The sequence below is a fragment of the Tribolium castaneum genome, chromosome 5, assembly GCF_031307605.1.
Source record: "Tribolium castaneum strain GA2 chromosome 5, icTriCast1.1, whole genome shotgun sequence".
Taxonomy (NCBI): domain Eukaryota; kingdom Metazoa; phylum Arthropoda; class Insecta; order Coleoptera; family Tenebrionidae; genus Tribolium; species Tribolium castaneum.
In genome coordinates this window covers 2,263,826-2,278,830 of record NC_087398.1, presented here as the reverse complement: position 1 = coordinate 2,278,830, position 15,005 = coordinate 2,263,826, and the positions used below count along the sequence as shown (strand labels likewise).

The 15,005-nt window shown below is 41.5% G+C and overlaps 5 protein-coding genes and 1 long non-coding RNA gene across 6 annotated transcripts in view; 2 read left to right on the top strand and 4 right to left on the bottom strand.

Moving 5' to 3' along the window:
• Positions 1-1,895: 1,895 nt before the first annotated feature.
• On the bottom strand, positions 1,896-2,913 carry Spase25 (Spase 25-subunit). The gene is made up of 5 exons (XM_008196126.3): positions 2,766-2,913; positions 2,608-2,673; positions 2,427-2,560; positions 2,216-2,374; positions 1,896-2,170 (listed from the first exon to the last, which is right to left on the bottom strand). Exons 1-5 carry the CDS (start codon positions 2,799-2,801, stop codon positions 1,984-1,986), a joined length of 582 nt encoding a protein of 193 aa, XP_008194348.1. The 5' UTR covers positions 2,802-2,913; the 3' UTR covers positions 1,896-1,983.
• A 204-nt stretch (positions 2,914-3,117) lies between these two features.
• Cdc37 (Cell division cycle 37) lies at positions 3,118-4,618 on the bottom strand. Its single transcript, XM_008196127.3, has 4 exons — positions 4,459-4,618; positions 4,121-4,411; positions 3,795-4,073; positions 3,118-3,719 (listed from the first exon to the last, which is right to left on the bottom strand). The coding sequence occupies exons 1-4, from the start codon at positions 4,489-4,491 to the stop codon at positions 3,231-3,233; spliced, it is 1,092 nt and encodes a 363-aa protein (XP_008194349.1). The 5' UTR covers positions 4,492-4,618; the 3' UTR covers positions 3,118-3,230.
• A 43-nt stretch (positions 4,619-4,661) lies between these two features.
• Positions 4,662-6,014, bottom strand: LOC663312 (uncharacterized protein). The gene is made up of 2 exons (XM_969367.5): positions 5,878-6,014; positions 4,662-5,824 (listed from the first exon to the last, which is right to left on the bottom strand). The coding sequence occupies exons 1-2, from the start codon at positions 5,971-5,973 to the stop codon at positions 4,928-4,930; spliced, it is 993 nt and encodes a 330-aa protein (XP_974460.1). The 5' UTR covers positions 5,974-6,014; the 3' UTR covers positions 4,662-4,927.
• A 293-nt stretch (positions 6,015-6,307) lies between these two features.
• On the bottom strand, positions 6,308-8,538 carry LOC135266373 (uncharacterized). The gene is made up of 2 exons (XR_010334382.1): positions 8,275-8,538; positions 6,308-8,219 (listed from the first exon to the last, which is right to left on the bottom strand). It is a non-coding gene; the product is annotated as an uncharacterized LOC135266373 (long non-coding RNA).
• A 202-nt stretch (positions 8,539-8,740) lies between these two features.
• bor (belphegor) lies at positions 8,741-11,839 on the top strand. Its single transcript, XM_969386.4, has 8 exons — positions 8,741-9,248; positions 9,340-9,814; positions 9,866-10,023; positions 10,069-10,319; positions 10,369-10,492; positions 10,661-10,952; positions 11,006-11,204; positions 11,255-11,839. The coding sequence occupies exons 1-8, from the start codon at positions 9,032-9,034 to the stop codon at positions 11,396-11,398; spliced, it is 1,860 nt and encodes a 619-aa protein (XP_974479.1). The 5' UTR covers positions 8,741-9,031; the 3' UTR covers positions 11,399-11,839.
• Positions 11,840-12,080: 241 nt separating this feature from the next.
• Megf8 (Multiple EGF like domains 8) overlaps positions 12,081-15,005 on the top strand; it is a 41,756-nt gene continuing 38,831 nt past the window's right edge. The window contains exon 1 of the mRNA XM_001814884.4: positions 12,081-14,667. Coding sequence (XP_001814936.2) covers positions 12,286-14,667 — 2,382 coding nt within the window. The 5' untranslated portion in view covers positions 12,081-12,285. The remainder of the gene's footprint in view (positions 14,668-15,005) is intronic.

Here is a 15,005-nt window from a genome sequence, read left to right as displayed (position 1 = left end):
TTTGCAGAATTAAAAGTCCATGATCTAGGAAATTACGTTTAGTGCAATTGTCACGTGTAATGAGGTAGTCAGGGGAGATACGCTCTGTTGAGCCGTAAGGAGCAATGTCTTGGGTTTAGATCCTATCTGGTACACGCACCACTGATAGAGCGTCTTAACTTCCATAATTCCACTACAGAACAATCTGGCAGACTCATCAGGCAGGTGCTTTTTTTCAATCGGGTAATCACTGACGATTTTCATCAAAATAATTACTTTTTGTTTACACCTTTCGGAGAAGGACTTACGCGTGGTTTTTACATGTTTTAATCGAAAATTAAAACCAGAAAAAAAGAGGAAAGCACACTTCCTCGCTGTGTTGCTTTTTTTAGTTTAATTGTTCCGCGATTTTATACACATCGCACTACTTAGCTGCTTATCCGCTTTTCCACTCATGTGTTCAATAGGGTGAAAAGGTTGGCGTAAAATGGATATTCCGAAAGTTGTAACTTCTTTGTTCCAATAAGCCGAACTTTTGTAACAATCACACAAACTCAGTTAACTAAAAATTTTTAGACATAAATTAAATATTTTGGTTTAATTTTTTTATAATTTAAGAAGTAAGTCATCAAAGGATTCAACGCTAAAGTTTGAAGTTATGTTTCACCTTTACGTTCATCTCTTTTTCTCTCAAAACAAAAAGTACGTTTACAATTTGGCGCTTTTACGTACTTTTACCTTTTGCTGCATTATTTTCTTATTTCTCTCAGTTTTATGCTCCGCTTTACGTTTATACGTTTATATGTTCTCTCAATCTCTCATTTTCGTTCTCGTGTTGTTTCACTTACCTTTTCTATACTTTTTTTCTCAGAAAAATTGTTGCCGTGATCCGGGTGCGAACACCCGACCTCCACCGCCGAAAGTGGCGCTTATACCACTAGGCCACCAAGGCCCTGGGTACTGACCCTGTTTTGCAGATATTTTAACACAAACTTTTTAAATAAATTAACATTACAAACTATATAACTGCAATAATTCACCTAACACGCAAATACTTTCAGTTCAAAAGTCGGCGAATTAGCTCGAGAAAGCATTTTTTTCACTTTTTTCAGTTTAATTCTCTAATTTTTCACCAGATTCCATCAAAAGATACCTGACGTATAAGTCATCTAAAGATTCAACTAAAGTTTGCAGTTATATTTCACCTTTACGTTCATCTCTTCTTCTCTCAAAACAAAAAGTACGTTTACAATTTGGCGCCTTTACGTACTTTTACATTTTTGCCACATTATTTTCTTATTTCTCTCAGTTTTATGCTCCGCTTTACGTTTATACGTTTATATGTTTGTATGTTCTCTCAATCTCTTATTTTTGTTCTCGTGTTGTTTCACTTACCTTTTCTACACTTTTTTTCTCAGAAAAATTGTTGCCGTGATCCGGGTGCGAACACCCGACCTCCACCGCCGAAAGTGGCGCTTATACCACTCGGCCACCAAGGCCCTGGGTACCGACCGTCTTTTGCAGGTATTTTAACACAAACTTTTTAAATAAATCAACATTACAAACTATATAAATGCAGTAATTCACCTTAAACGCAAATACTTTGTATCACCTTATTAAACTTCTTAGGTAGTAAATTAAATAATTATAAAATTGTCTTGTGCACTGCTACGCGGATAAACGAGGTTCTACTGTAGTCATGTCCTCTTTTTTATTGTCTTGGGAGGAAGGTTTAGATTTTTGTGGAATTTTTCAATGGGAACAGAAACACGATTTTTACCTCCATAATTTTTATTTTTTCAATAGAAATCGATACAGTTATGTTGAAAATTTTTTGGCTGTGCGTTTCCGATAAATCGCAAACAGTTTTTGTTTTGTGCGTAGAAAGGCGTTTATGAACAAAAATAAAATAATCATTGTACTAAAAAAGTAATGTATTAGAGAAATTTACAACTCAAGTGGAATTATGCAATAAATGCCTTGCTGACATGACAATCTCGAGAGCTATTTATCTTTACGTTCATTCAACAGAGAATTGTGCAGCTTTGAAACCTCATTTTCCACAATTTCGTGCACTACACTACCGTTGACGTCCACAAAATTTGCAACACTTTTCTTTAAGCTTGTCTCCCGGAAAGCCCCAGTTTTACCATCTTTAAACGTGAGAACCAGTTTATATTTATCATCGTATCTAAAATAAATAATAAATTACTGTGGTTTTATCTTTGGGACCCACTTTTTTAAATATGAGCTGGCTTCCCATATGTTATCGCTTTTCTGACCGTCCTTCTTCTGCATACATACAGCGAAAATACCCTTTTCTACATACATGGTGTACAACGTTAGAATGCCCATCATTGTGAAATAAGTGCCCACACAAAATATTAATATAGGTCTGAAAAAACGCAAGTATTTATACAGAGGGGTGGATTATTTGAGACTCTTACTTAGAAAGTGGAAAGGGATATAAATAATCCCACAGTAAAGCAAACATGGCAACTCCTACTGCAATACTACAAATTACAAGGCGCCCATCCATCAATTTAAAATTTTCTACGTAATGATACTTTTTAGTAAGTACCTAAAAAATACTATTATAACAATGAACAGGGAGTCACGGGACCTCACTTCTTTTACTGCATCGTCTATGGCATTTTTCACAGCTGAACCGTCCCATTTATTTATTTTAACAGGCTGCAACAATAGGTTATGAAGCCAAATTTACAATTTTTTCCGTATTTAAATAACAAGCGTGCAAATTACGTGTTCATTCATTTAAACTGTACCTTATCATCCTTTTCTTTGCTTTCTTTTGGGGCCATAATCTTAACTGACTGGTTAAATTTTCAATTTTTTATGTGGTGTTGTCGTGTCTTGTTGTTGCGACACGTCAAGTGATGCGTCAGAACACGAAATATGGGAAACGCGAAAATACACCAACATCGGTGAACAAAAGTAACTACGCTTTTTCAAAAGAACGGGTTTTACCAAATATTTTTTTTAAATAACGTTGATTGTTATATCTGCCACTGAAACTGTAAATTCGTTTGGCTATTATTTTTTTCAAGTGGATGATTAATTTAAGTCAGTGAGAGAAAATGCGGGAATTGGGATGGGTATAAGAAAGTTTACGTCAAGTTTATAAAGTAAAGAAATTTATTAATCTTCAAGCATTCCTAATAAATTAATACAATAAATTTGCATTCTTAGGAAATAAAGGCTAAATAACAAAAATTGTAAAGCAAGTGACTTTAGGGTTTTGACTGCTCATCAGAAGGCCCAGCTTCTTCTTCTTCCTTCTTTTTGGCATCAGGTATCCAAAGACCCGCAGCAACACACCTCTTCATGTGATAGTTGGCCTCTTCTTCATCCATTTCCTTGATTGTGTCTTGCAACATTTGGATGTCTTGCGTCTCGAAACATTTTCGTAAATTCTCGGGAAGACTTTCCAAGACTTCAAGCTGATCTAACCCTCCTGGCCCTATCCTCGCTTTCCTCTCCTCCTCCTCTGCTTCTTTTATGGCCTCTTCAATCTTCTCAGCTGCGCGTCGTCTGATCCTCTCCTTAAACTGGTCTAATTCATCGTCAAACGATTTTTTGTAAAGAGGATCAGCTATTTGGATTTTGGAGAAAAAGGGGTCCACGCAGCCGCGAGGGTCGTAGTCTAATTGTTTGGCTAGTTCTAGGATGTACTGCATGCAGATGGTCTGGTGCGCCACGTGCTCCATAAGGTCATGTTTCTAATTAAAAGAACAATACATAATTTACCCCAACAACTCAGTGTTGCCAATATACATTTTTTGCCACAATCTTACCTCTTCCATTTCTAAATTGATGCACCAGATGACGAGGTAATTAGCTGTGTCTTCGCAAACCAATTCAAGGTGGTCCCTGAGAAAAGCCCGAGAGTCTTCATAACGTCGCAACATTCCAAAGTGCTTCAAATTCTTCTCGTTTTCTTTTACAAAATTTTTCATGCGACTTTCCTTCTCTTCATCCGTTAATTGTTCGTCCTTCGGTCTCGGAGCTTTCTTATTAATAACAGTCTTTGCAAAACCTGGCTGACTAATTGTGTCCACATTCCACGGGGCCATCTGTAAATCACTAAATAAACATTAGAAGAACTAACATTCGTACAAACTTTTTCTTTCTTCTCGTGTTCTTCCTGTTTCTTCTTAATCGCTTCCATTTCCTTCTCCAGCGCGGCCAGAGCGTCCTTAAGTTCCCTCAAATTCGCATCTCCGGCCTTCTCGGCTTCCGCCAGCTTCTGCTTGGCTTGCGAGACCTTCTTAGCATTTTCCTCCCTCTTTATCTGGATTTCTTCCGCTTCTTTCTTCATTTCTTCCATGCGCTCAACTCTGGCCTGGTGCCTCCACCGGAAAAGTGAAGGGGTGTCAATATTTGGATGCGTCTCATCCTCATCGTCGGAAATCTGCAAAGCACCACCTAACCTCATTTTTTCCTCCCAGACTTCACTACCTCAATATTCTTCCACTTGCTGTAATCGACCATGACGCCAATGCGAATTTTGATTCCTCCAAGAAAATACAACAATAAAACACTTGCACTTTTGAAATAAACAACAAACGTCACTTTGCTGCTCCTCCGCCCTCTGGCTGGCTTTCGCGAAACGTCGGCAGAGGATCATGGGTAGGGAGACGAGGGCAAATAAAATTCCAGAATATTCTTTCAATCATAATCTAATACTTTAACTTTAAAAACATTGACACGATTAATCTTAAAAATTACTGATATGAAATAAAACATGACAGCATAGTTGGCAATGAAAAAGTACGGTTCGGTTTGTAACAATTGTAACCATGACTACCACCAAAATGCCATATCAAAGTTTCATGGCCAACCGCTCCCTGAAATTTTCGATTAATTACTAATAAATTAGCACATTGATTCGGTCAACTCCAATTTTAACTTGATATTGTCGTTCGATTTAGTAATAAATGGAGAACGTTTTGTGGAACGGCAACTTCTTCTCCACGATTTCCTTGTTATGTTCGCGTCTGAAGTCCCACAAGAAGTGATCGATCAAAATGGCATTGATTTTCGTATCAGTTAGTTTTTTATTGGCATGTTCTTTTAGCAGCTCGACCGCATGGATGGAGCAAGCTCTGATCTCCACTTCGTCCTCTTCCCCGTTTTCGAGAATTTTGTTGTCTTGCAGTTTCTTCTTCAAATCTTCGCTGTACTCAAACACCCCGAAATATAGGAGAGATTGTGGGATTCTATAATCCGCAAACATTGTTATTTCATCGATATCTTTAAAGTGCCCAAGTCCTTCGTTCTTGAAACAGGCCCAAATGTCGCCAATTAAAATCTGCGCCCGCTTGTAAATCGCAATTTTCTTGTCTTTGTAAGTCGCTTCGTCCTTGAAGCACTTGAAATTGTTGACGATTAGGTCCAGAAGGGCCACAGCGCTCTTGTCAGCCTTTTTCACGCAATTTTCAAACGAACCGTCGAAAGTTTCAAGAAGGACGTTCCCAACTTCGTGCAAGCATTTGACGCGTTCCTGGAGGAGTGGAATTGGGACATCGTTGTCGCTTCTGAATATTTTCGCAAGGTCTTTTTCGGACACTTCAGAGTAGTATTTCGAGTTCAAAATATCCACTTTTTCCTTCACGGCTCGATTAATAGCCGCACAAAGGGCAAAATAACCAGTGTAGCCCTCCACAGTCCAGCCAGCTTCGGTTTCTAAGTGCCAGAAGCAAAAATTCAGAGTGTCCACGACAAATAACCAGTCAAGGGCTTTGGGATCGTCGGATTTTGGGTGCAGTTTCACTTGACTGAACTTCTCACTGGACAATTTCCCGCTTTCGATCTCGCTAACCAACTGGAGATAACAGTTAAAATGTGCCTTTTTTCGCCTGATACGCACGGACTTACCAAATCCCCCAGTTTTTTCACACCTTCGTCTTTGATTTTCACGTTTTTGCTAAGCGAAGCAACGAGTTTGCCTGACTCACGAGGTGATAAAGCCATTTTCTCTTGATATGTTGTGAAAACGCGGAGCTTGTAAAATCACAGAACAGTAAAGGTTAAGAAGTGATAATTCCCTAGTAAATCACTGGCAACACGAGAATACAGCGCCTCTGGTGCTGAAGTGCGTTACTACCACGGTAAAGCGCCACGTTTGAATAAATTCCTTTTATATTCTGTTTTTTATTATTTTTATCTTACAAGTTTTATTGCAAATTGTTTAAAATAAAAAAAAATATTTTCATTTTAAACGAAATGAAAACATTTTATATTTATTTTAAACAAAATTTGCAATGAAACTTACAAAAAAAGTTGTTTTGGGGTAATAAAACACAGATTTTGTTAACATTTTTATTGCACACTTGAGTAACATAACAAATTAAATTTTTCAAAAAATTAAAGTATTGTATTATTTCTTAATTATACAAAAATTATCAAAAAATTGAATCAGTCAGTGTTGGCATGTTTTGCCTGTCTGCTCCAGACTTAAAACAAAATAAGGCCTTCTTTGCAATGACTTTTACCTTGTCTGTCAGCAAACAGTTGCCCGCGCTACGACCACGAGGAGGTACATGCAGTGCACTGACACACTCGAGCGCAAATAAGAAACTTAAAAGTAAATTCTGAAATAACCTAAATAGAGAATTCTAAAAAACATCAAAAAACTTAACAAACAATTTTAAACTATATAAATTAAAACAGAAATATTTCCTCCAAAAGAACTATGTACAAATAAATTAAAAAAAAAATACATTTCTTGTTTAAATATATATCTACAAATCACAGCCTTCTATGTACAAATCACAGTCTATTTACAAATCACAGCCTTCGGAATTTTTTCATTTTTTCTATATGACCGGTGGTAACGGATTTTGCTTTCTGCTTGTCTCTTGTGTATTTATATATTAAAAAGGTGGTACACCTATTTAATATTAAATTATCACAGTCGTGAGTCATGCAATAGGCTGGCCCAAAATCAAACTGAGATTTATAAATTTCTTTGAACCTGTCTTCCAACATTGCGTGGTGAGCATAGGTATCAAGGAAACTGTATAAACAGTCATGAATGTTTTGAACAAGCCACATTACATGTTCACTAGCATACTTCAGTCGCCGCTGATTATCGTCAAATTCCTTGAATGAGACTAAGAGATGGTGCTCTGTCGGCTCCTCAGAATATAGTTTATTCTGACAGTTTTCGCAATCAGGAACCTCAATTTCCTTCAATACATAGCCAGCAACATAAGCCAAACCTTGACTGTCTTCACAGCAAAGGTCTGGTTGCTGTAATGTAGAAAAGTCCACTGAAATTTCTGGATGCGATTCCTGCTCTCTTTCCTCATTCCCTGAAAAGTTCAATAATCTCCCCAAGTTTTCCAAAGGCGTGCACTCGTCATCCTCACAATTACCACAGCCTTTTGGTGAAACCAAATTGTTAACAACTACGGTTTTCAAGGCAGCTGTGAACTGGTGGCATGTGGGATTCGTGTTTGCAACACCGTGCTGGCGAATACTACAGAAAAGATTCTCCAAGGGGTCTTGGTTTAGACCCCTCAAGTTCAAAAAATCAAACCCATCGATGTTTTTGAGGTGATTCCATAAAAAAATAATAGACCTGATTGTCGTCTGCCAACCCTTGACGAATGAAAACTGATTGGTACAATCAGTTCCATTTTTCAAATCTATTAGTTTCCAATGGCCCATCTCCGTTAACAATTTTGACCAAAATGCCAAATGGGGCGACTCATCTGTCAAAGCACACCGGTACTTTTTTGAGTCAGTTGGAAACCTCAACAAACTCCTCTTGTGGGGCCATAACGCATGGTTTTGGAACTACATGTGGATTTAATTTATCCTTCCTCTCATTAACAAAATCGCGACTTTCAAAATGATCCTCACATAAACGCCAAAATTTTGAACTTACAGGATCCTCAATTTTGCAGGCATTCCTCCACAATTCGTGAAGCTTTGGATTCTTAGGGAAAGTGAAGAAATGCTTGTTGGCATGTCCTTTGTTGGGAACATAACCACTGGTGCATCCGGGGTATTTGCAGGAATATTTGCGATAACCAGCCATGACTAAAGTTCGCTTGAGTAGTAGAAATCAAAAATCCGTCACCCCAGCCCAGAGACCAATGCCTTTAAAATAGAAAGAAACACCAATCAAAAAGATGAAGTTATGTTAGCAAAAGAAGAGATACTTATCTTTTTGGTCGGTGCTCAACACCAGGAATTGACTCACTAACGTACTGTAATCAGAATTTTTGCTGTGATTAAACGATTAAACAAATAATTGCTACATACTTCCGGTAACACGTTGAACGATGAGTGACAAAACACAACACTTTTGGCGCGATATTTTCGGCGCGATCTTTTTAGCGATCTGAGCGCAAGCGTAGATGTCATTGTTACGTCAAAAAATACAAATTAATGAAATCCCTAATGAATACGCGCTTGTTTTAAAATAAGCAGTCGTCATTGGTCGTTCCTTTTCATCTCCCCGGGAGTGCAAAGCCCCCCTCGCCTATACTCTCGAGTTGCCAATGCGCGTATCCCACTTTCACCCCCATGTGTAAAATCGCCGGTCGTTAAAGACTAGGGATTTTTTATGCTTTTTTGGTTATTGCAATAGTTGAGGCAAAAATCAACAATGATGTAATGTTTGCGGAAGAAATAACACAAATAAACGTAACAATTATCACTTTATTTCGAAAATAAAAAATCAAAAAAAATATTTTCAAAATTTTTTTGGCACAAAAGACCACATGAGCACAAGCTATAAAAAAGAAAAGTGTTCAAAGATGCAAAAAATTGTAAGTGGACACAATCTCAGCGATAAGCATTTGGTTTGGAGGACAATAAATTATTAACTCGTAGTGATTAAGAAAAGGTTAAATTAATAAAAAAAACGTTTTTGTCCACATGCGATGTTATGCAACTTTGGCATCTAGAAAATACGTGCGCATGGTCGTGCCCTCGTTCCTTTGACAGCCGTCTTTAACCTAAGAATTGTGTCACGTTTTTTCTTTGATGAAAATTTGATAGAAAATAATTGCGCAAAATGTCGTGGATTTTCGGTTACGGTAGACGCGACCAGCAGCCCCCTGACATGTCCCAATTCGGGGCGCCCCCGGCCGGTGGGAGTGGAGGTGCCGGTGGTGACATCCCCAACGATCCAAAACTGACCAAAGCTGAAAGAAAGCAAATGGAAGCTTACAGATTCGACTCGACGGCTTTGGAACGTGCGGCCCAAGCCGCAAAAGAGCTCGAGAGATCGTGTAAGTAGCTTTGAAACCTAAAATCCAACTTTGAAGGTTATGTCTTGTAACCTTTGGTTGCATAACGTTCACGTTGGTTATTTGTGCACAGCACATGCGAAGGAAGCGCTCGAATTGTCCAAGTTGCAAGAAACCACCAGACAGGTCGAGCAGCAGGCGAAAATCAAGGAGTATGAGGCGCACATTGCTCAGATGCAAATTGAGGCCAAAAGGGCCGAAGCCGAGGAGAAGAGGAAGCTGCTGGTGGAGGAGACGAAGCAGCACCAAGCGAGGGCGCAGTACCAGGACCAGTTGGCTAGGAAGCGATATGACGACCAGCTCGCCCAACAACAAAGGATGAACGAAGAGAATTTGAAGAGACAGGAGGAGTCCGTTGCCAAACAAGAGGCCATGAGGAAGGCCACCATTGAGCACGAGATGGAGCTGAGACACAAGAACGAAATGAAAAGGGTTGAGGCTGAACTGAAGGCCAAAGCTAAAGTTGACAGGGAAAATCGCGACTTGACTCTTGAACAAATCAGGCTCAAAGCCACCGAAAATCGCGTCACGGTGCTCGAGAGTATAAAGTAATTATTTCACAAAATGCCAACATCATTGTAAAAAATTTTTTTTAATAGAACGGCAGGGTCTGTTTTGGGGACAGGTGTCCACGCCTTGCTCACAGACTGGGACAAGGTTTTAACAGCTGCGGGTGGGTTGTCCCTCCTGGCTTTGGGTGTTTATTCAGCCAAAGGGGCAACTAGTGTCACAGCACGTTACATAGAAGCACGGCTAGGTAAATCCAATAATTAAAAAAAATATATTAACCTACTTCAAATAGGAAAACCATCGTTGGTTAGAGAAACATCAAGATTTTCGTTTCTCGACACAATAAAGCATCCCATCGAAGCAATAAAAAAAATTCGAACAAAACAACAAGACGCTCTGTCTGGTGTAGTTTTAGCCCCGCAGTTGGAGGAACGTCTCAGAGACATTGCTATTGCTACAAAAAATACCAAACAAAATAGGGGCATGTACAGGAATATTCTAATGCATGGCCCTCCTGGTACAGGAAAAACCATGTTTGCAAAAGTAATTTTTGCATACACTGTGTGATTTAAATTACGAAATTGTGTTTTAGCGATTAGCTAAACATTCAGGGATGGACTATGCCATTTTGACAGGGGGCGATGTGGCCCCCATGGGTCGGGATGGGGTGACAGCTATCCATAAAGTCTTTGATTGGGCTCACAGTACCAGGAAAGGTAGCTGTCTTTAATTCTCTACAACTTTTTTTTTATTTTCTTCGATAAAGTTTTATTTTTAATGATTTTTTTAGTAAAAAGGATAAATTTTAAATGAATTATCAACATTTTGTCATGATTTAGTTTTAGTTCTTCTCAAAGAATTAAGTTACCGATTTTAATGATTAGGTTTGTTGCTGTTCGTGGACGAGGCGGACGCATTTTTGCGCAAACGTTCATCGGAGCACATTTCTGAAGATCTGCGCGCCACACTTAACGCATTTCTGTACCGATCTGGCGAACAAAGTCAAAAATTTATGTTAGTTCTTGCCTCAAACACTCCGGAGCAGTTTGATTGGGCGGTGAATGACCGTCTTGATGAAATGGTACAGTTTGGTTTGCCCGGTTTGGAGGAACGCGAGCGTTTAATTCGGCTCTATTTTGATAAATTCGTTTTGGAGCCTGCGACTGAGGGCAAACGGTTTGTTGGAATATTGTCTCCTTAATTAGTTGGTTAATAATTTTTTTTGAAAGGAGGTTGAAAGTTGATAATTTCGATTACGGTGCGTTGTGTAGCCAAATGGCACGGATGACCAAAGGCATGTCTGGCCGAGAAATCGCAAAATTGGGGGTGGCATGGCAGGCGGCGGCCTACGCGTCTGAGGATGGTGTTCTGACCGAGAAAATGGTCTTGGATAGGTGTAGAGACGCAGTGAAACAACACAGACAAAAGGTGCGGATTTGTTGTATTGTGATGTTGTATTTATTGAATGACTGATTTAGGTCGAGTGGCAATCCGAACAGGAAAAGAAGGAGTCGAAGAGTATATATCATTCTGAAAAGGAAGATTCCTATTCACCTGTAGTGCCAAAGCAGAAAGCTAGCCAAGCGGAGGAAGAGGAGGTGGATACAGCGAAAGTTAGATAGATTATAGCGACCAAATAGGGTAACACAATCGTACTCTTGTAGTTTTAAATTGGCAATCCCGCAAACACAGAACTGACCCAGTCACTGCCGTTTATCAGTTCTGTGTTTGCCGCCCAGTAAACTAAATTAAACGGTTTAAGTTTACTGACTGTTGTTTATATTTATACAAGGAAAGTGAGTTCACCACCAACTGGTGTGCATTTAATTCGCCAAATTTCGGTTGTTGTTAAATTATTGCATTGGTTTTTTATATTTATATGCAATTTTTTAAGGGTCTACTTCTCGTGGTTTTGTTCAATTGTGATATTGTTGAGTGCGTCTTAGGGAAGTTTATATTAAAGTTCTCCGCATTCAAGGTCAAGATTTTGTTGCTGTTTTTAAAATTGTCCAATGTAAAATACTGTAGATAATTGGACTTCCTTTAATAAACACTTTTTACAACCTGTTGTTTTATTTTACCTATCTCTAAACATGAATTAAGTCTATAACTGGGCAAAACGCATCATTTGCACGTCTGGAAATCAGCAGAAAAACTATTTATTCGGTTAATAAGTTATGTAAGCTAATAAATCAATACGATTTTTATTGCTGTGGTCGATTTTGGAGTTTGGTTGGCCAACCTTGTAGGTGTACTGGTGGTGGGGCGTCTTCCGTTTGGGGGAAATTATCGTGCGCGTTTTAAGTTTTATAAACTGGTTGTCAGTTGTCAGCGTAATGTCACTCGCGTTTGACATTATTTACATTATGCTCTCACGAAACGTAAAAATTTGAACAAAAAACCCTTCATTCAGAATGATCATGTAGTGTAACCCGTTCGTATCCTTCTAAGCAATAATGCCCCTCTCAATGCTCAACTTCCCGCAATAAAATTTGCTCATCGCGACAATATGCGGCCCCAGATAATCAATTTCTCCCTGCGAGGGATCGTGGTGTGTTTGTTTGTTTTGGTGGGCAACGCGTCCGTCGACCTGGTGCCGTGCGACAAAACGCGTCGCGTGTTCACCAACTCGTGGGGCGTCATCACCGACGGCCCCGTCGGCTCCAACTACACCCAGGACAGCCACTGCGAGTGGCTCATCAAGGCCAACGACAGCCACAAGTTCATCACTTTGAGTTTCCGGAGCATGGGCACGGAGTGCTCCTACGACTACGTCTTCGTCTACGACGGCGACTCCTTCAGGTCGCCGCTCCTCGGCAGCTTCAGCGGCAAGACCGAGCCCCAGAAAGTCATCGCCTCGTCGGGCTACATGCTGGTGCTGCTCTACAGCGACACGAACTACGTCCTGGACGGCTTCCGCGCCGAGTTCTCCATCACCGACTGCCCCAACAACTGCTCCAACCACGGGCTGTGCTACGAGCACAGCTGCGTGTGCGAGAGCGACTGGGGCGGCTACGACTGCTCGAAGAAGCTGTGCCCCGAGCACTGCGGGGCCAAGGCGCGCCCCCAGCGGGGCCACTGCGAGGAGGGGCTCTGTGTGTGCAAGCCGGGCTTTTCCGGACAGGCGTGCAGTCTCTACCAGCGGGACAACGTGGGGAACAAGTGGCACTGGTTATCGCACTCGGAAGGGGGCCTCCAGCCGCGGGCCGCCCACACTGCCGTCTACATCGAATCGACTGACTCTCTATACGTTTTTGGCGGTTATAATCTCAACCAAATACTCAGCAATTTGGAAATTTATAGTTTTAAAAATAGCACGTGGCGGGACGAAAACGGCCAAATTTTGCCAGATAAAGGGTTACTCAACGCTATTAACCCCAGTTCTGTGGCTAAGTTGATCCAACATGCGGGCCCAGACTGGGAGCAAAAGTGGGGGTTGAACTCCCCCAAGTCATTTTTTCGCAATTCTCTCTATGCCGTTGTTAATGACAATGCCACGATTTTTACAAGACGGAGGCAAAGACACTCGAGAATTCCCGAAGGTCACAAACCTAAAGCCAGGTACGGACATGCCGCCTGTGCCCAAGAAAATGGTTTTGTGATTTTTGGCGGGAAATTGGAAAATGGTAGTTTAGCCAATGATTTGTGGTTCTACGATGTGCATTCACGAAAGTGGCATCAAAGAGCCCTAATGTCACTATTACAACCGCCCCCTTTAACCCGTCACACTCTCACAAGAGCAGGTGATGTCATATACTTATTTGGGGGAAGTACCGAAGACGGGGAATTTTCCTCCCGACTTTTTGCCATTACCTTACAACCAGACGGGAGTGAAAATTGGCAGGAAGTACGCCCCCGTGGGGGTAAAGAGTTGGACGTACGTGTCGTAGCTCACAGTACTGTCTACCACGCCCCAACCAACTCCCTCCTGGTCTATGGAGGTATAGTAGCTGGAGTGGCCCGATTTTCGAAATTATCGGACCGTATGTTTGCCTTCCAACTTGACGACCGTCACTGGACCGAAATTCACTACACCAGAGAGCACCTACGGGAGAAATACGTTCCACGGGAACGTGCCTTCCACACAGCTAACATTTTCGGGAACTATCTAATAGTCTTCGGTGGTTACTCGCACCGGCACAACAAGGAAGAAATCTGCTACGACAACCAGATGTATTTGTACCACCTGGGTTGCCACACGTGGGTGAACCCCGAAATTTTGGGCAAGACGAACGATTCGCGCTACCCCAAACACCAGGGGGTTTTCGCACACGCTGCAACCGTCCGTAACGGCAACACCCTCCTCCTGGTTGGCGGCTATCACGGTAACGTCAACGGCGACCTCCTGGCCTACACCGTCCCCCCGATGATCGCCTCCCGCAAAGGGGAGCCTTACGACCCGGAGTCGGCCTGCATCCGCCACCGGAACTACGGCGAGTGTTCGGCCGACCCGGAGTGTGGCTGGTGTTCCGCCGACGAGTTGTGCTACGGAAGGACAATCGGGGCGAATTGCACCACCAATTTGCAGACAACCCGGTGTCCGGGGGTTTGCCCCGCTCTGGGGGATTGCCACTCGTGTCTGATCCACGGGCACGTGCACGCCGGGGTGCAGCCGTTGGTCTCGGCGTCGCATAAGCTGGGCCTGGGGGAGTGCACATGGTGTGTGCAAAATGCGAGGTGTCATCACAAGGACGATAATTACGGGGTGTGTGGCTTGAGGGAGGACAGTCCGAGTCAGATTCCGGGCTGGTGGGGGCCCAAGGGGACCGAAGTGGTGGAGCCCGAACAGTGCAGGGAGCTGGACAGGAGGCCCGGCTTGACGTTTGTGAAGTACCATCATCCGGTGAATTTTACGCAGCCGGACCATGTCGCCATTATTAATGCGACGACGGTGAGTGATTTTTTTTTGGGCTAATTTGTGTGGCCTCAAGGTGGTTTTTTCGGGAAAAGCCTTGATATTGGGTGACCTTTGAATTTGGTGTAAACACGCGAAAAGTGTATTCGTGCCAAGAGATTTTGCCTTTCGTAATATTTATTTTAGCATGCCGAAGTGTGCCTATCTGAAGTTAATGCACTTTGTTGGCAATTTATGATTCACCGTCTAATAATAAGACGGTCATTTACATTAAAAACAAAAAAATCAACTGTACGGTTGAGGCAAACGCGCCTGCATTGTTATCTCCGCGTTTCAGAAAGATGGGTTTTATCAAAATTATAATGAGAAAAGTT